General features: G+C 40.1%; 2 protein-coding genes across 2 annotated transcripts; both read right to left on the reverse strand.

The window, feature by feature from the left end:
• Positions 1-366: 366 nt before the first annotated feature.
• Positions 367-5,898, reverse strand: APOBEC1 (apolipoprotein B mRNA editing enzyme catalytic subunit 1; the record flags this gene model as incomplete). Its single annotated transcript, XM_080660251.1, has 5 exons — positions 367-495; positions 947-1,065; positions 2,110-2,507; positions 3,726-3,753; positions 5,883-5,898. 5 exons carry the CDS (start codon positions 5,896-5,898, stop codon positions 367-369), a joined length of 690 nt encoding a protein of 229 aa, XP_080516377.1.
• A 4,965-nt stretch (positions 5,899-10,863) lies between these two features.
• On the reverse strand, positions 10,864-17,993 carry GDF3 (growth differentiation factor 3; the record flags this gene model as incomplete). The annotated part of the gene is made up of 2 exons (XM_080660779.1): positions 10,864-11,693; positions 17,726-17,993. 2 exons carry the CDS (start codon positions 17,991-17,993, stop codon positions 10,864-10,866), a joined length of 1,098 nt encoding a protein of 365 aa, XP_080516905.1.
• Positions 17,994-20,836: the final 2,843 nt, after the last annotated feature.

The raw sequence follows: 20,836 nt of genomic DNA on the forward strand, positions 1-20,836 counted from the left end.
TTCCATTGGAATCTTGGTAGAGTTGCATTGAATCTATGGATGGTTTTTGGTAGTATGGATGTTTTTATAATATTAGTTATTAGAATCCATGAACATGGGGTACCCCTTCCATTTATTTGTGTCTTCTTCAATTTCTTTACCAATATCTTACAGTTTTCAGTCCTTACCTCCTTAGTTAAATTTATTCCTATATATTTTTATGCTATTGTAAATGGGATAGTCCTTTATTTTTTAGGTAATTTATCGTTTGTAAATTTATAGTTATAGAAACTAACAATTTCTAGATTCTAACTAATGACACTTAATCATTAGTGAATCATCATTGCCTGCAAAGAATCATTCTATTTATCTTCAAGTCACAGGAAGTTATATCCACACTGTAGCTAAAAGGATATGGTGTGGAATCTTTTGGTAATGGCAATTTTGAAGATTAAGCCTGTACCATGTAAGCTGTTTCTGACATCTTCTTGAAATCATTAAACAGGGAGGAAGACTCTGAAATATATAAAATAAAATGGTAAGCTAATATTTTTCTTAATTCTATTATTACCACAAACATTTTATAGCACCATTTAATAGGCCATTGAACTATTCTCAAGAGAATACAAATGGAACACATTTCTTCAATAGAATGACACATACCAATATGGTAAAGGAGAATATCTGCAATTCTGTAAAGCCAGAATGTATTGTAGTAATAATAATATCTAATTAATAGGGAGTCCACATATATCTTAGGCCAGTTTATCCATGTCCCTTTCCTACTTATTTTCCACAAAGATATCGTCTTATATTTTCTTAAAATAGTTCAAGTTGTTAAATAACTAATATAAATGACAAATGATGAAGAGAGTACATGTCAAAATTATCCAGAAAGAAGTTTGAAGAAGGATGCTATTTTTTTTTTTTTTTTGCATAAGAATCTTTGTCTCTTAAAATAACTTACTAAAATTATGCAGTGGAGTTCCAGTGCATATAGCTTCATCCACAGAGGGGGATATATTGGGCAGTGAGTGTCTTTCCCAGGTGGGTAGTTGACAAAATTCCTCCAGCAGTAATCATACTCTAAGGAAACACAAATCATTCAACAAATACAAAAAAAGTTACTTAAAGAAAGCTGAACTTACTAGTAAATACAGAATGCCCCCAAAAAATGTATACACACTTTCAATAATTATTAATTCCAATGGGTTAAATCTGAAAAGAAAGAAACCAACTGAGCAGCTGTTAAGTGTGTATACATTTTTTGGGGGGTCACTATATATCCTATATAATAAAAGGCTAATATGCAAATAGACCGAACAGTGGAACAACCAGAACAACTGAACAACCGGTCACTATGACATGTGCTGACCACCAGGGGGTATGCGCGGAACATGGTGGATGTTAGATGTGGCAGTATGGTGGAGCAGGTGAGTGGGGGCACCAGACCAAGGCGGGGCGCCGGTCGCTGTCATCAGGGTGAGCCTCTGATGGTTACTGAAAATTCTTTGCTCCCACGTGCCTCGGTCCTGCCCGGCGCTTGCACCTGCTGTCAGTGCCAGAGCTGCTGCTCGCAGCTGCTCCTGGTGTTCAGCACCAGTCCCAATCATTTGGCATCGTCAGCAGGTGCAAGCAGGGCAGGCGTTATCAGCACATAGGAGCAGGGACAGCGGGAGCGGGGCTGCCAGCAGACAGGACACCAGGGGCTGTGGTGGCAAGGGCTGGGCAGGGGCACAGAGGATGGGCTGAGACCGCCCCTGTGCCTACTGCAGCCTCGTGGCCCACAGTTCCTTTCAAGGTGCACGAATTCGTGCACTGGGCCTTTAGTATATATATAACATATCTAAAGCCCTCTGGCCTGTTTATTACTTCAGCTGGACTAGACTCTCCCTGAATCCCTAAAAAGAACAAAGCAGTTCATTCAAAGATGGCTGAGGGGCCATAATGGCAAAGTAGAAAGCAGAGTCATATTTTTTTGATACTTTCCCTGCTATCAATTGCAGACCTGGTGTTTTCTATATTATTTTGAACTTTTACTCCTGAGACTTCTACTCTGGGATAATCAATCTCCTGGCCACCAACAGAGTCTCTCATAAACACTTAAGGTTCTTGGTTTATTGTTTTTACCTGGGATTGTCATGATCTGGATAGTCACACCACTCTTAATGAGGTCCCTGAGTCCTTGTCGGTTTCGTTCATCCATGTGGTAATAAAGCCGTGCTACATAAATAACTAAAGTCACACCAGGTTGTTGATGCAAAAATTCTGTAATAGCCTTGGAGCATTCCCAACAGGGACTCCAGGATAAGAACCAGATGATGGAGCAGCTGGTGGATGAGCAAAATTGTCTTTCTGAAGTAATTTTTTCTATAAAATTGACTTCAACGTGCTTGGTGGTGTTTTTGCCTGTGTGTCGCCAGATCTTGTGACACGTGCCCCACTTGATTTCATAGAGCAGACAGGCCTCTTTACGGAGTTCTCTGGGGTCAAAGATTGCTTCAAATTCCCAGGGTTCGATTCTTCTCCTAAAATATTGTTATGAAATTTTTAGAGGAAATTTAAAAATCCTTTAATACTCCCTTTTTCTATAAGGCAAATCTGAAACATGAATCTCGGGATACTTTTTTTTCTCTATGTCTAAAAGTTATTTGGGGAGGTCCACTTGAATTATCAGAGTTTCTGTCACAAACACAGTAAAGATATTTTTCCCCAACTCATGTTATTTGGTTACCACTCTCTTTATACCATTGCTTATTAGTCTTGAATTCAGGTATAAATGTGTCCTTTTTCTCCTTATATCCCAATCTTTCTGTCTCACTCTTAGAGGTGCCATGTTCCAATTGTTAATAATTGCTATTCCTCAATGAACTCCAACTAGATTTTCTCAGATGTAGAATCCTCAAATCAATAAAATTCTAATTGCCAAGCCTAAGAAGAGAGTAATTTAGCCTCAGGATTCCTCCACGTTAAATTCTATATACTAATTCCTCACAAGAAAGAAATTCAACTTGTTGTCAATGGCACCTCCGTGTGTCAAAGCTATGACTTAGGAAACTCACAATTGTGCTGAGGACCCTCCTTTCCAATAAGCTTGTTACACTCTAATATTTCTCATTCACCCCTAAAGTATCACATTCATTTATCACATAAATAAGTCCTTCCACCATCATAAGATAATATATTCCTTGACCGAAAGTCCCCTGTTATAATGATATGTCTGGAAAATGGGCACATAATATAAAACAAGATTGGAAATGAAAGTGACAAATCAGTTCCTTGGACCTTTCACTAATGACTATAAAAACATATGATCTAAAGAGAAAAGAGCATTGGTAAGGCAATAACAGAACAAAGCTGGAAGGTCATTTATTTCAACAGAAACCAAAAGACAAAAACAAAGAAAGCAATAATCATAGAGAGTAAAGTTGGAAAAGGGGGGAAAAAAGAATGGGAAGAGGAAAGGAACAATAAGGTTAACTATAGTCCTCCAGCTCTTAAATACCCACTTGTTCTTGGTTGAATTAAATGCACAATATGACTGTATTATTCCTTTAAATTTTTAATTAACTTTTAGAAAGAGAGAGGAAGGAAGAGAGAGAGAGATTTATTGTTCCACTTATTTATGCATTAATTGACTGATCCTTATATGTGCCCTGACTGGGTAGCAAACCCATAACATTGGCATATTGGGGTGATGCTCTAACTAACAGCTACTGGGCCAGGGCTGACAGTATTATTCTTACCTCAAGGTGGGATCACCAGCTGAATAACCTGTTGACCAAGAGATGAGTATGTCAAGTAACATATACAAATTGAGTTGTACTTTTAAAATGTATTTTTATTGATTTCAGAGAGGAAGGGAGAGGGAGAGAGATAGAAACATCAATGATATAGAAGCATCGAACAGACTGTCCAACCTATGAGGCAAAGCAGGGAGAGAGGGGGTAAGAGATCAACCAAATGCATGCATATGAGCATAACCAAGGGACACAGACAGTAGGGGGGTTAGGGCATGTGCTGGGGGATGGGAGCGGCTAGGGGAGGTCAATGGAGAGAAAATGAGACTTATGTAATACTTTAAACAATAAAGAATTTAAATCTAAAAAAAAAAAAGAAAGAAAAAGAAACATCAATGATGAGAGAGAATCATTGATCAGCTGCCTCCTGCAAGCCCCACACTGGGGATCAAGCCCGCAGCTCAGGCATGTGCACCAGCCAGGATACGAATCGTGAACTCCCCGTTCACAGGCCAATGCTCAATCACTGAGCCATAATGGCTGGGCTTTAGCTGCACTTTAAAATGACAAAATTTTAGAAGTCAGGACAGATAAATAGTTATCAAGGATTAGGAACAGGGGTGAAGCAGGAAGGAGAAAGGTTTGGCTATAAAAGGGCAACAAAACAGATCTGCACTGTTGGAGCTGTTTAAATCTGACTGTGGTGGTAGATACACAAACCTCTACAGGTGACAAAATTGCATAAAGCTAAACACACACATAAATGAGTACAAGTGAAACTGGGGAAATCTGAATAAAATTGATGGATTGTGTCAATGTTAATATCCTGATTGTGATATTACTCTATAGTTTTGCAAAATGTAACTATTGGTAGAAACTAAGCAAAATGTACAGGGAGTCTGTATTATTTCGCAAAGCTTTATGTTTTAAGTTACGATTATCTCAATTAAAATTATAACTGACAGAAAGAGTAATTGCAAGTGTATAGAGAAGCTGGAGCACCATTGGCTTAATGTACATATATATTTTTAAAGCACAATTCAAGAGAAAGGAGAAAAGACATCTGCATAAGTGATGAGTTGTTTTTTTTTAAAAAAAAGGCAGCATTGTCAAAGGGCATGTGGAAAAATATTATTGAACTAATGAAAGAGAACCAGATTTCCATTGGAGCCCAGTGGTTGCTGAGGCATTGACAGCAAAATCCTGCTGCATAGAAGATCTCAGGGTGGCAAAATTCTCCCAAGACTGATATCTGTATTATTTCCAATCACATCACGCCCACACTCTTGCAATAGTCTTCTAATGGGTCTCCTTGTTTCCAGTTTTTTCTGCTTCCAGTCAAGAAGGCATCAAATGCCAGGTAAAAGTGTTTAAACCATTATTTCAATCATGTCTATGCTATTCACAAGTTCTCCGGAGATTTTCTTTTACCAAAAAGATCAACCTCGATTTCCTTAGCCCGGCATTCAAAGCCCTCTCTAACAGCACTTCAAATTTGCCCTCTAATTTCATTATAGATTATTTCCACAAACTCTTCTCTAGCCTCACCAGTGCACTCAGTATATTACAGACACAATCTTTGTAAATTCCCTCAAAGTCTTTGTGTCAACCAACCTGGAAATGCCTTCTCTTTGCCAACCTACATTCTACCTCTTTAGAATCCAAACTCAAATTCCACCTCATCTGAAAATTATTTCCTTCTACAGCCTGAAGTGTTCTACCTCTCCCATGAATTTTTCTAAAGTTAACTAACTAAACCTTAAATAATTAGCATGCCCTTGTGGTATCACTTCTGATGTTGTCTTAAATTATTATTTAACAGTTGTATATTTTCCTTAATTTATTATTATAGTGAAACAAGCATTGATTTAGTGTCATTTGTTTAAAATTATTTATGGATGTCAATAGTATTAATAATTATAACAAATCTTATTTAACCAAGCACAGCCAGTCACCATTCAGCAGATTAATCTCCTTTAAAAAAGAATGTCTACAGGGAGGCAGACATTTTCAAATAAAGTGAAATTGTATTTTTTAAATAGCATTAATATAGTAATAAATAGGAAAGTTGGAAAATGCCCAAGGACACAAGCAAGACACACACACACAGAGTTTCTACCCTTTTCAAGACTATGAAGCTTACAGGACCTCGATCCATTTTACCTTTGTCAGAAGCCATGGCGCTGTGTGCCACTGATTTTCTCCCCTGGAGCTATATATTGTGCTGATTGCTCCTGTCAACAACGTGCCTTAACATTCTTTCTTCAGGAGTGACTGCTGTCACCTGATTGAGCGGAGAATGACTCATTCCTGAGTCTCAGGCACTTACTGGGTGTCTAGACTGTACAAACAGGTAGCAGATTAAGAGAGAATTTGGTGTGAGGTTAGCATCAATGGGTTGACTAGAAAGCTTTTGGTGCAAATGATTAATGCTGTAGAGTAAATCCCTGAGGATATCTGAATTATAAAGTTCTTCCCTAATATTATATGAATTTTTTAAACTTTCTCTTCCCTTTAAATTAAGGTTAAGGCAAGACTGACACATCATTCTTTCTTGGAGAGAACAGAGAAAGAACAACTAGAAGAGAGAATTTATTTATAACTTCCTCTTACTTTGCTCTTTGCCCCAAATCTTGTTGGAAAAGGGGAGGGGCACTGATAAATGCAAAATCAGAAGGACTTTGACTTCTGATTCAGGTAATTAGGTGACAAGTCTTAAGTGATCTCTCTTCCTTCTTGAATCCAGGGCTAAATGTAAGGCCAAGTCCACTTAGGTTTTTCTATCCTCTTCTAAAAAGTGAATACTATACATATTCCCTATTGCCATTGTCCCCTGTTATCCAAAACCTGGGTCAAGCTCTCTGAGTTTTAGCACACACTCCCAGAATTGGGGTCACTCTCGAGACCTAAAGCTCCCTCTAGGATCTCAAATCTAGAGCCCCTGAACTTTGAATCTCAAATCCTATGGACACAACACCCGAGCCCTAAATATAAGATTTTCCTTAACTATGAAAGTCAAGCTGGAGCTTCCACAAGATGAAGCAGTTGTTTCAAGTGGCAGGTGAGAGTTGAACAAGGAGCAGAAGTGCCAAATCATAAATGAAGGTCCTGCCGAAACTGGTTTGGCTCAGTGGATAGAGCGTCAGCCTGCGGACTGAAGGGTCCCAGGTTCGATTCCGGTCAAGGGCATATACCTTGGTTGCGGGCACATCCCCAGTGGGGGGTGTGCAGGAGGCAGCTGATCGATGTTTCTCTCTCATCGATGTTTCTAACTCTCTATCTCTCTCCCTTCCTCTCTGTAAAAAAAATCAATAAAATATATTTTTAAAAAATTAAATTAAAAATAAATAAATAAATAAATGAAGGTCCTTTAGAAGCCAAGGATTTCATGATAGGTAAAATAATGACCCGCACCCCCTCCACACACAGACACACAGATGTTCACCTCATAATCCCTGAAACTTATAAGTATAAAGACAAAAGTAACTTTGAAGAGGTGATTAGAGTAAGGATCTTGAGGTAGGGAGATAATCTGGGATTGCCTGGGTAGTCCCAGTCCAATCACACAGGCCCTTAAAAGAAGGAGGCAAAAGAACCAGGCAGAGAAGGACATGTGAAGATGGAAGCAGAGATGTGAATGATGCAGTTACTGGCTGGAAGGGGACCATGATTCAAGGAACAAGGACAGCATCTAGAAGCTGGAAAAAGCAAGGAAATGGATTGTTCCCTAGAGCCTTGTGAAGCAATGCTGCCCTGATGACATCTTGAATTTAGTCCAGTGAGACCCTGTTTTGTACTTCTGAGCACCAGAGTTGTAAGATAAGTTATGTTGTTTTACACCAAGTTCATGGAAATTTGTTACAGCGGCTATAGGAAACTAATACAGTAAAACACACTCACAGGGGGCACATAGGCAATAGTTAAGATGGTATACAATATAAATTTGTTTCTACTAGAATTCCTATTGAATGTTTGATCCATCTTCTGTTTTGTTTTAGAAAACTCAGAACTGATCCCCGGGATTGGGCCTAAACTGGCAGTCGGACATCCCCCGAGGGGTCCCAGATTGGGGAGGGTGCAGGCTGGGCTGAGGGGACCCCCCAATGCATGAATTTCGTGCACTGGGCCTCATATATATATATATATATATATATATATATATATATATATATGTGTGTGTGTGTGTGTGTGTGTGTGTGTGTGTGTGTGTGTATATACACACACACACACACACATATATATATATGTATGTATACATAAATATAAAAGGATTTGCACTCTAATCTCTATAGCCTCTTCATTCTCCTTACAAATTGCCCATATACACTGCTGCCCTACACTGAAGTACTAGCTAGACAAATAAATTGTTAAGAGTTTTGTGTCCATTTTATGGAATGATTCTAGCAGTTCGCATGTCCTCAGTGTCCAATAACAGCATAATGAATAAACCAATTGTATAATATGCTTGCAGTGGATTACCATTCAGCATTAAAAAAATCAATTATATCCATACATGTATCAACCTGTAATAATCTCTGAAATAATAAACTGAGAGAAAAACAATGAAAAATAAACCCCAATATTGTTTCTATAAAGTTTACATATTTGTGAAGCAGTGCTTTATACTGTTAATGGATCCAAGCATATGTAGTAAAATTATAAAGAAATGAATGGGAAAGGCAGACACCAAATTCAGGATGGTGATTTTACTAGAAGGATGGAAAAAGCGACTGGGAGGGTTATGCGGGCATCTTCACATATATTTGTAATACAGTTAAATTATAATAATCTACATTTTAAAAATTAATGTTAGAGAGACAGAAAGAGAGAGAGAAACATCGATGTGAGAAACATTGACCAGGAGAGGTCCCTTCCCCATGGGAAGATAAGGGTCCAGTCTGTAGAGCCAGCTGGCCTGGCTCTGTCCTGGTCTCCTGCCTCCAGTCCCTGACACTCTCCCGAGACCCCAGGCCTCTGGCTTCTGCCTTTCAGCCTCAGCTCCTAGTAAGTACCTTCTGTGTCCCCCTGGCACACTGGGCCCGGAGGACCCAGGCCTTGGGAGAGAGACAGGCACTCCTGGTGAACCTGGGTGGCTGGCCCTGGCTAGGAATGGCTGGGACTTCAGCAAGCTTTTTTCTCCGGGGAACCCTGTGGTCCCTTGAACCTCTAAAGTCCTGTCTGGGGTGCTGCCCGCCCGCCTGTCTCTCTCAGGGAGCCACAGCCCTTCATTGGGCCGGGGATGCGGATGGACCGTCTGCGCTGACTCAGGCAGCCAGCCGGGTGCCACCCCTCCTGCTCCACCCAGCCCCTGGTCTCCACCCTGACTGAGCTTTGCATGTTCCACTAACCTGGGCAGGTGGCAGGTGGAGTCACCAGCCTTCCAGGTACCTCTGGACAGAACACTAACTTGACCATGGGCGGGCCTGCAGCTCCCACCCCAATAAAAGCAATTCTATCCTAAAAAAAAAAAACAAACAGAAAAAGAAACATTGACCAGTTGCCTCCATTATGTGTCCAGGCTGTGGATCAAACCTGCAACCTAGGTATGTGCCTTCACCGGAAACTGAAGTCGTAACCTTTTGGTGTACAAGCGACACTCCAACCAACGGAGCCACCTGACCAAGGCATATTCTACATTTCTTAAAACCCAAAAATAAAAACGAAAGATCAGACTAAAAGTAGTAGCAATAATCCAGGGGGAGTGGTGAGATTGATTTAAGGTAGTGACAAACTTTTCCACTTTAGTTCTCCTAACAAGAGAGGTAACCTCTTACTTCCTGATATGACCCTAAGTATCCTACTATGTGTAAAGTTCTATATTTTAAGTCCATGTGAATTTTGCATTTTACCCCATAATATATGCATGTTTGTTTTAATATCAATATATTTTATACTAATTATAGAAGAGTCGAGTTATACCTTTAACTGAAAATTTTCAAAGATATGAACAATGATACCACTATTCCACCATGAAAATTGCAAACACAATGTCCAATGGTAAACATTTTCTTAAGTAAAATAGATATATAAATAATTATATCTATTGCAGCCATTAAATTAACTGTAGATATTGGTGATTTTTAAAAAATTCCTATAGCCCTGGTTGAGTAGCCCTGGTTGAGTTGACTACAGCATTGTCCTGATATGCCAACGTTGCTGGTTCAATCTCCAGTCAGGGCACATATAGGAAGCAACCAATGAACACATAAATAAGTGGAACAACAAATCTCTCTCTCTTCCTCTCTCTCTCTCCCTTCCTCTGTATCTCTCTGAAAACAATATCAATTTAAAAAATCCTATGGTGCTTGCTTCGGCAGCACATATACTAAAATTGGAATACAGAGAAGATTAGCATGGCCCCTGAGCAAGGATAACACACAAATTCATAAAGCATTCCATATTTTTAAATAAAAATAAAAAATTCCTGTGCCCTAGCCAGTTTGACTCAGTGGATAGAGCATTGGCCCGAAGACTGAAGGGTCCCAGGTTTGATTCCAGTCAAGGGTATGTACCTCAGTTGCAGGCTCAATCCCCGGCCATGGTCGCAGCATGGGTGGGAGGCAACCAATCGATATGTCTCTCTCACATTGGATGTTTCTCTCTCTGTGTCTCTTCTCCTCCCTTCCACTCTCTCTAAAAAAAATAAATAAATGGGCCGAAACCGGTTTGGCTCAGTGGATAGAGCGTCGGCCTGCGGACTGAAGGGTCCCAGGTTCGATTCCGGTCAAGGGCATGTACCTTGGTTGCGGGCACATCCCCAGTAGGAGGTGTGCAGGAGGCAGCTGATCGATGTTTCTCTCTTATCGATGTTTCTAGCTCTCTATCCCTCTCCCTTCCTCTCTGTAAAATATCAATAAAATATATTTTAAATAAATAAATAAATAAATAAATAAATAAATAAATGGAAAAATATCCTTGAGTGAGGATTAACAAAAAAAAAATTTTTTAATTCCTATATTCATTAAGGCTGTGTGTGAGTGTGTATGTGCATGTAATTTGGGACATCATCAATCATGATGGATTTTCCAGGAAGACAAATTATAGACATATTGATATTTCATATCCAACAGCTCATAAACCAGATAGGTAGTTTTATTAAAAGCTTTACCCTAAGAACACTCCTTCGATTCCTATTTCTGACAGCCTACCCACACCCACATTCATCAACTACCATGTCTTCATAATGTCGCAGAATGACATTGTCATCATTGTCCTGGTAAAGCATGGAAATGGGAGACAGCTTGGTGGGAATACAGACAGCCTGGGGAATCGCCGGGTCAACTGCATGCATCAGTGCTTGCATGAATGCATAATTGGAGCCGTTGAGGGAAGTGGTCAATGAGAAAGGACAATCTCCATGGCAGTAATTTGCCATGAACCCCTTGGGGGCAATGATCCACTTGTGCCAACCCAGGTCCCGGAAGTTGATGAATAGCTGGTGACGATGGCAGAGGTTCTTGCAAGAAACTTTAGGGGCAGGGATGGCTGCCCTCCTTTTTCGGGAAGAATAGTGGCACTGCTTAGGGTTGAGGGTCACAACTAGCAGGGAAGCATGAAGAGAACATCTCAGTCTGGCACAGGTGTCCTCAAGCTGAAAATTCACCCCAGAGTCTCTCTGTCCTTTGACCAGTATCTCTAGGAACAAGCCTAAGTTCTTCTGAGGGTTATTACTCCAATCTTTAGCCACATCCAACAGGTTGAAGTGAAGGACACCTTGAGGCCATGGTACTGACTGTAATACAAACATTTTACCTGGCTTAGGAATGGACTGGTCCCACACATGAGGCTCCTGGACCAGGGACAGAACCAACTCCAAATCTGGCCCCAGGTTATAGTAAGTGTTGGGCCCCAAGTCCAGGCCCAGCTGGGCCATCGTTAACTGTTCCTTGTCTTTAATGGCAGACAGGTTGAAGTAGAGGAGCTTCTGTAGGCAAGAGGAGGCTTGGGGAAGGTTCTTGGAGTAAAGAAAGAAACCTAGATAAGAACAGAGAGATGTGAGGATCACCATGTTTTACTTTATATCCACCTATGATATAAATGTTAAATGTTATATGTATATCACATATACAAAGTAAAGGCAGGAAATAATCAGTTGTACTCAAAAGGAGGATTTATTTATTTCACTCCTCATCTATATATATAAAAGCCTAAGTGGCCATTACAACTGGTCGCCATGACAATGCACTGACCACCAGGGGGCAGACATTCAATGCAGGAGCTGCCCCCTGGTGGTCAGTGTGCTCCCACAGTTAACCTCCCACAGCTGGCCAACCTCCCACGGTCCCTCCCCTGGGCTGGCCGGCCTCAATGGCCCTGATGGGGACTGGGCGAGACTGCCCAGATTGGCCCTGATCGCCAGCCAGGCTGAGGAAACCCATCCATGCACGAATTCATGCACTGGGACTCTAGTTTTTTAAATATATTTTTAAATTATAGATGACATACAATATTATATTAGTCTCAGGTGCACTACATATCAATTAGACATTTGTATACCTTATGAAATGATCACCATAGACCCATCTGGCACCATTCATAGTTAGTATGATATTATTGACTATATTCCCTATGCTGTACATTACAATCTCATGACTAATTTTATAACTGGCAGTCTGTACTTCTGTTTTTTTGTGTGTGTTTTTTTTTAAAATATATTTTATTGATTTTTTTACAGAGAGGAATGGAGAGGGATAGAGAGTTAGAAACATCGATGAGAGAGAAACATCGATCAGCTGCCTCCTGCACACTCCCCACCCGGTATGTGCCTGCAACCAAGGTACATGCCCTTGACCGGAATCGAACCTGGGACCCTTGAGTCCGCAGGCTGACGCTCTATCCACTGAGCCAAACCGGTTAGGGCTGTACTTCTGTTTTAAAATATTTTTTTATTGCTTTCAGAGAGAGGAAGGGAGAGGGAGAGAGAGAAATATCAATGATGAGAGAGAATCATTGCTGCCTCCTGTACACCCCCTACTGGGGATCGAGCCTGAAACCCAGCCATGTGCTCTCACCAGGAATCCAACCATGACCTCTTGGTTCGTGGGTTGATGCTCAATCACTAAACCACACTGGCCAAGCATTTTGTACTTTTTAATCCCCTTAAAAATATGGTACACTTTGTAAATGTGCATGTCATCCTTGCATAGGGGCTATGCTAATCTTCGTATCACTTCTTTTTAAAAAAATATTTTATTGATTTCAGAGAGGAAGGGAGAGGGAGAGAGAGATAGAAACATCAATGATGAGAGAGAATCATTGATCAGCTCTACCTTTTGCACGCCCCACACTGGAGACTGAGCCCACAACCCAGTCATGTGCCCTGACTGGGAATTGAACCGTGACCTCCTGGTTCATAGGTTGACCCTCAACCACTGAGCCACACTGGCTGGGCTTCTCTGTATCATTTTAATTTTGAGTATATGTGCTAATAAAGCAAGCACAAGGCTAGCGGTTCTGTATGTTTTGAAGTTGTATATGTATTTTCCCTATTTTTTTAAACTTGATTTGAGAGAGAGAGAGAGAGAGAGAGAGAGAGAGAGAGAGAGAGAGAGGAGAAGCAGCAATTTGTTGTTCCACTTATTTATGCATTCTTTGGTCAACTCTTATATGTGCCCTGACCCGGAATTGAACCTCCAACCTTGGCATATCGAGACAATGCCCTAACCAACTAGGCTACCCAGCCAGAGCTATTTTCCCTATTTTCAAAGCTAACTTCTCTGCCTGGATTTCAAATCTTACCTATTCCTCAAGGAAAAGGCCCAGTAGAGTATTCTTTTACTTTTTTTTTACTTTTTTGCATCTTCAATTTCTATCTCCTCCCCACCCCCCATCCCACCAAAAAAATTCTTTGGCCTAATGCCATCATTTTTTCTGGTTGGGTGGCTCCACCCTAAGTAAGGATTATCTAAGGTCCTTCAGTGTTTGTGAGAAAATTACAACAGAAACCCAAACATTCTAACCATCCCACCACAATGTCTCTTCACTCTCCAGTCTCATTTTAAAAATAAAATTAGCCCTGGTTGGTGTTGCTCTATGGTTAGAGCATTGGCCCGCGACAGAAGGGTCTGGGTTTGATTCCTGGTCAAGCGCATGTACCTGTGTTACAGACTTGATCCCCCGCTCAAGTGGGGCGCATGCAGAAGGCAACCAATTGATGAATCTCTCTCACATCAATGTTTCCCTCTCTCACTCTCCCTCTCTCTAAAAATCAGTGGGAAAAAATATCTTTGGCCCTAGCTGGTGTGGCTCAGTGGATAGAGTATTGGCCTGCGAATTGAAGGGTCCCAGGTTCTATTCCAGTCAAAGGCCCATGCCCGGGTTGAGGGCTCGATCCTTGTGGGGGGCATGCAGGAGGCAGCTGTTCAATGGTTCTCTCTCATCATTGATGTTTCTATTCCTCTGTCCCTCTCCCTTCCTCTCTGAAATCAATAAAAATATATTTTTTAAAAATATCCTTGGCTGAGAATTAACAAACATTTTTTAAAAATTAGAAAATAGCCCTAGCCAGTTTTGCTCAGTGGATAGAGCATCAGCCTGTGGACCAAAGGGTCTCAGGTTCGATTCTGGTCAAGGGCACATGCCTGGGTAAGATATGTACACATATAATACCTTAATAAAAAATATGTAAAAAATAAATAAATTAAAAATAACAAATTAAAAAAAAAAAGGGCACATGCCTGGGATTTAGCTAGATCCAACGTGCAGGAGGCAGCCAGTCAATGATTCCTTCTCATCATTGATGCTCCTCTCTCTCTCTTCCTCTTCCTTCTTCTCTGAAATCAATAAAAATATATTTTAAAAAAATTTAAATAGCCCTAACCGCTTTGGCTCAGTGGATAGAGCATCGGCTTGCGGACTGAAAGGTCCCAGGTTCGATTCCGGTCAAGGGCATGTACCTTGGTTGCGGGCACATCCCCAGTAGGAGGTGTGCAGGAGGCAGCTGATCGATGTTTCTCTCTCATCGATGTTTCTAACTCTCTATCCCTCTCCCTTCCTCTCTGTAAAAAAGCAATAAAATATATTTTAAAAAAAATTTTTTAATAAAATGCGTTTAAAATTACCCACTTTTCTCTTCAAGCCCAATGTATCATCTCTCCCTTTCTTTTCATTGACCATCTTTTTAAAAGATCAGTCTACAGTTGCTATCTCTATTTATTACTTATAGCCTTCTGTTATTTCCTACTCTCTTACCCCTACTACTCCACTGAAACACCTTTCTTAAAGGTTGTTAACTGTCAGATGCAGGGGTGTAGTCACAGTGCTTATCCTTCTCAACCTCTCTGAACAGTTGATCTCCCTTATTTTTGGCTTTAATTCTAATATATTGGCCTCTTTTTTTTTTTTATTCATATCACTAAATCACATTCCTGAGGCATGAGAAGACAAAAGAAGACAAAAGCCAGAATGGACAGATTTGAAAAGATGAAAATGAAAAACTACTATATGCATGCAGGAGGCAGCCAGCCAACCAACCTCTCTCTCTCTCTCTCTCTCTCTCTCTCTCTCTCTCTCTCTCTCTCCTCTCTCTCTCTCTCCTCTCCCCATTCCTTTCTCTGAAGTCAATAATTAATTAATTAATTAAAAAAAAATTAAAAGGCATCATTCCACCTTATTAAAAAATTAAAACAATGACAACATGTTTTGCTCCCAGGTTAACAAAAATTAAAAGCTAAAAGTGTATCTAGTGGGCTTCCAATGTAGCATAGATAAGTACATTGTCATATGTTACTAGAATGAAATACTAAACTGCAATGAGAATGAACTACAAATAAATGCAGCATGGATAAATCTCATAAATATAATGTTGAGTGAAAGAAGCCAGACACAAAAAAGGGTACATTCCACATTTACATTTATATGAAGTTCAAAAACAGACAAAACTAAAAAGTAATGTTAGATATCAGAATAGAAGTTACCCTTGTGGAGGAGTAGTGATTAACCAGAAGGGAGCATGAAGGATCCTCCGGGGTGCTGGTCATTGTCTGTTTCTTGATCTGGGTGCTGGTTTTCTGTGAAAAGTCATTGAGCTGTTCTCTATGATATAAGCACTTTTCTGAATGTATGTTACACTTCAATAAGTTCCTATTTTTATTTCTTTTTAGTGTGTGTGTGTGTGTGTGAAAGAGAAACATCAATTGGTTGCCTCCTGCATGCCCCTACTGGGGATTGAGCCCACAACCCGGGCTTGTGCCCTGACTGAGAATCAAACGGGCAACCTTTCCATGCACAGGACAACACCCAACCAACTGAGACATACTGGCCACGGCAATAAGTTCCTATTTTTAAAAGGATTGCTGTCAATTGTGGGGAAGTGAGGGGGTGGGGGCAGGCTAGAAGGGGTCAAAGGGGGGGGGAGGGAGACATATGTAATACTTTCAACAATAAATATTTAGGTTTTTTAAAAATAATAAATTAATAAAAATATTTTAAAATGTAAAAATAATTGTGGGAAAGTGAAAATTCTCTTACACTCATGGTGGGGTATAAATTTTGGAGGACATTTGCTATATACTGTAAGTATAAATGTGCCCGCTCTTAGACGCAACAATCCCCTTCTAAGAATTTATCCTAAGGAAATTATAGAAAAAGTGTACACACACTAAAGCTATATTATTTATTACATGTCCTTGCCCATCAACAGGGCATCAGTTACATAAATTATAGCATATGTATACAATGGAATATCATACAACCATTAAAATGAAAATAAGTTGATAATTTGTTTTGACTTATGTGAGATGTTCCTAATACAAAGGAATGTACAGTATAACCCCATTTTTTTTAGATTACAAGTTTCCATTATATGTATGCAAAAAAGAAAAGTCTGGAAGAATATACAACTGCTGATTTTCTCTAGGGGAAGAGTTAGGGAGAGATGATGTGAGATTATGTCATCCCTCCTCCTCCACACACCATTATTTGATAGGATTTATTATCAAAAAAATCAAAGTTTAATTTCCATTGGGGAAGGAAGTAACCTCAGCTATTTTCTACTCCAAGAAAAAAACCCTTCAAACTAGCTCCTCTTACCTCTTACCCCTCCAGAAATTTTCCCTGAACCCACACCCCCAAGGCCCTAAGCCTCTAATCATAGAGTCTAATGCAATACTTAGTACAAATGTATTTATGGAAGTCATTTGTCTGCCTCCCTTCTATAAGCTAATAGAGCAAATTTTATCTTTAATCTCTGTATTCTCATGGCCATACACTGTTCCCGGTACACAGTATCAAACACATGCTTGGTGGACAAATAAATATTCAAATCTCTAGTTGCTGTAAAACTAACCATTAGGCCTCTCACGGCCGCCTTTGAACCACTTGGGAGGCCATATAGAAATGCAGATTACAACACTTATTTCTGACTTTGAATAAGAATTGGGTGGAAGAGTGAAGGGCAAGAACTGGGCAAGATAATAAACTTTTAACAGTTGATCTGGGTCATTTTGATGGTTGGTTAGTTTGGCAAATTATTAAACGGCACTCAATCAGATCCTTATATAGAGTATGACAATGGCATATGCTATTGCTCTGTACTCATAAGCCAAAAATAGCCTTTTCCACCCAACAAAAGTAGGGGGAGGTATGAGAAGAGAAGATAAGCCCAAACTGAGCTCAAAATTTTAGTCCCCTGCTTGCCATACCAAAGACACCAAGATGTCTCAATTGTGGGCCAAATAAAGAGTGGAAGACTGAGTCCTAATTGTACCCTCACCCCTCCCACCTAAACTGCAGCACAAAGCTGTTGATTCAGAAAAACAAAAGTTATTTTAAATCCTGACTTTCCTTACACATTAGCTGTATGATCTTGAATAGGTTACTGGTTCTACTGTCTGAGCCTACCTTTCAGGATTGTTGTTGGGATTAAATGAGATAAAATCCGTAAAATACCAGCACATGACCTTCTGAGAACCCCTCAGTAGCTGTTACATCTTCTTTCCTTTCTTCATGCCCCCCCCCCCCAAAAAAAGGCCAGATTTTTCCTCTAGGAAACACTCCAATATCCTTACCTTGATCTGGGAGAAGTCGAAGTATGTTCCCTTGGACTCCCAGCTCCTTTACGTAGCAGAGATCTGGTGAGACCCCAATGGTGGCTGCTGTCTCTTGATCGTGGAAAATTTTCTTCAAGATATAAGGCACAGGTTGGAATTTCTGAGGCGAAGGCACCTTGTCTAGACCCAGAAATTGGAGGAAGGCATGTTCTTGAAACTGGAATGTCTGGCCCAAGGCCAGAGTTAAGGAGAGGCTGAGAGCCAAGACTGGCAGGGAAGGAAGCATGGCCTCTGAGCTGAGACAAAGCTGGCTAGTGAGGCTGAAGAGAGCTCTAGCTCCTGACTTCCCAGCAATTCAGGTGCTGCTAATTTATCTGATGTAAGATAATCAAGTGTGAATTGCTCTCTTCCCAGCTCCTCAGAGGCAATTGGATGTAAAAAGACAATTTTTTTTTTCTCTTCCCTAGCTCCACTGTTCCAGAAAATAAGTACGCAAAGCAAAGATTACCAGTGTGTGGGACTAACTCTACAACAATCTGAGGTTTGTCAGCCAGCAGTAGACAGAGTGGAATGGAGACACACACTTATTCATTTCACAAGCATTTATTCAGCATCTATTATGTACAAGTGCTGAGACAGGTGCTAGAAACATAGTAATAAGTAATTCAAAGTCTTGTCATTCATAGTCTAATTAGACAAATATATAGATAGATTGTTATTAGAATATATCCACCGGGATGTGTGGGAAATTAATTCGGGGAGCAAGAAATCCTCCCAAGGAAGTTGGTCTACACTCTTTGTCAGTTGTCAGCTCTAAGAGGGGCTGAAGTTTATTCATCTACTTTTGTCCTCCTCATTAAAAGTAAAAAGTCAGACTAACTGGATTCATTCTGGTTCCATTACTTATCAGACATTGGGCATGTTCCTTAATCTTCCTAAAAAAAATTTTTTTTTCTCAACTGGAAATAAAAACTAACCTTCTAATTTGCCATAGGAATCTGCTAAGATGATGTGTTTAACGTGTTCTGCACAATGCCTGCCAAGTGGTAAATACACCCAAAGTGTTCTCAGAGGAGAAAGTTTCAAAGTTTAAGTAGACATTTTTCAGTAAGACAGTCAGACATCCAGGACTGAAGGAATTACATGTGAAAAGACATGGGGGTTATTGAAAAGCTTAGTAGGGCAGCGTATATCAATTTTTGTTTTGTTTTGTTTTGACAAAGTACTGTGAGATTTTTAAATATTGGATCTTTTCCTCTGACTCTGCTGTTGAGGAAGCTATCTGACATTCAATAAATATAAATAGTGCAATAAATAAGTGAATGTATGAATTGGTGCTATTTCCAACTAGCTTGTTTGTTGCCAAAATAATTTTCAAGCTTTTTGAGAATAGAGACTTTATTATTTTACATTATGTTATACCACCTCTTATAAAAACTTGTTTCTCCCAAAGGAAAAGTGTTGTATCTTATACATAATCGTTTCCCATCATCTACAGGATAAATCTAATGACTCCTTAGCTTGTCTTTTAAGGACTTTCTTGGATTGGCACCCATATTCCCTAGCCAGCTTCATTTCCTACCTTCCACCATCATCAGTGTTAATGCTCTAATGATAATGACATATCTGTAGTTCTCCCATGAGCTCATTTCATCTCAGAGCCTTTGCACAGGCCAAGTTCAAAGGTATTTCTATTGCAAAGACTTATCTGACTCTCTAAAACAGAGTTAGATGCTTCTTCTTCCTCCCACTGAGCCTTGAGTAGGCATCCATTATGGCACTTATCACAGTGCATTTCACTGTGTTTTGCCTATATCCCTCCCAGACCATATAGTCATTGGGAACCGAAATCATATTTTTTCCTCTAAAAATCTCCACTGGATCTTTTCCTCTTACTGACTCCATTGCCCAGGAAAGTGTCTGGCAGGTAGTAGACATTCAATAATACATGTGCTGGCTGGTATGGCTCAGTGGTTAAGTGTCAACCCATGAACCAGGAGATCACAGTTCGATTCCCGGTCAGGGTACATGCCCGAGTTACGGGCTCCATCCCCAGTGTGGGGCGTGCAGGATGAAGCCAGTCAATGATTCTCTCTCATCATTGATGTTTCTACCTCTCTATCTCTCTCCCTTCCTCTTTATGAAATTAATAAAAACATATGAAAAATAAATAAATATATGTGCAATAAATAAGTGAACAAGTGAATTGGTACTATTTCTAGAGGTCTTACACTTCTAGATAGCCAACTTTTCACCATTCCCATTTCTCCTATCACCTCCTACTTGCATCCTAGTTGACACTTTTAATATATGTATATACATATATATATTGTTATTATTAATTTTAGAGGTAAAGGGAGAGGGAGAGATAGAAACATCAATGATGAGAGAGAACCATCATTCAGCTGCATCCTATATGTCCCTTCTGGGGATTGAGCCTGCAACCCAGGCATGTGCCCTGACTCGGAATCAAACTGTGACCTCCTGGTTAGTGGGTTGACACTCAACCACTTAGCCACACCTGCTGGGCTTAGTTAACACTTTTAACCTATAATCCCCACCTGTTTTCAACAATAAGTATAGGTTGCATTTTATTTCACTTTCCTGACTTAAAATCAGAAGTCAGACTAACTGGTTTAAATTCTGGTTCCACCACTTAGCAGTTGTGAGACCATGGACAAGTCACTCAACTGTAAAGTGAGAACAAAGCATTCTTTGCTAAGGTACAAAGGGGATTTGATGAGCATATGCAAGGCTCAGGACAATGTCTGCCAAACAGTAACCACTTGATAAAAGTTTAGCTGATATTGCCAAAACCGGTTTGGCTCAGTGGATAGAGCGTCAGCCTGCGGACTGAAGGGTCCCAGGTTCGATTCCGGTCAAGGGCATGTACCTTGGTTGCGGGCACGTCCCCAGTGGGGGGTGTGTGGGAGGCGGCTGATCGATGTTTCTCTCTCATCGATGTTTCTGACTCTCTATCCCTCTCCCTTCCTCTCTGTGAAAAATCAATAAAATATATTTTAAAAAAAAAAGTTTAGCTGATATTAATTATTATTATTTATTAAAGCAGAGCTTGATCAAGGGGAAGAAAGCAATAATTGAGAGTGTGCAGTCACCTACTACAGCAAA

The sequence above is a fragment of the Plecotus auritus genome (assembly GCF_963455305.1).
Source record: "Plecotus auritus genome assembly, chromosome: 3".
Lineage (NCBI taxonomy): Eukaryota > Metazoa > Chordata > Mammalia > Chiroptera > Vespertilionidae > Plecotus > Plecotus auritus.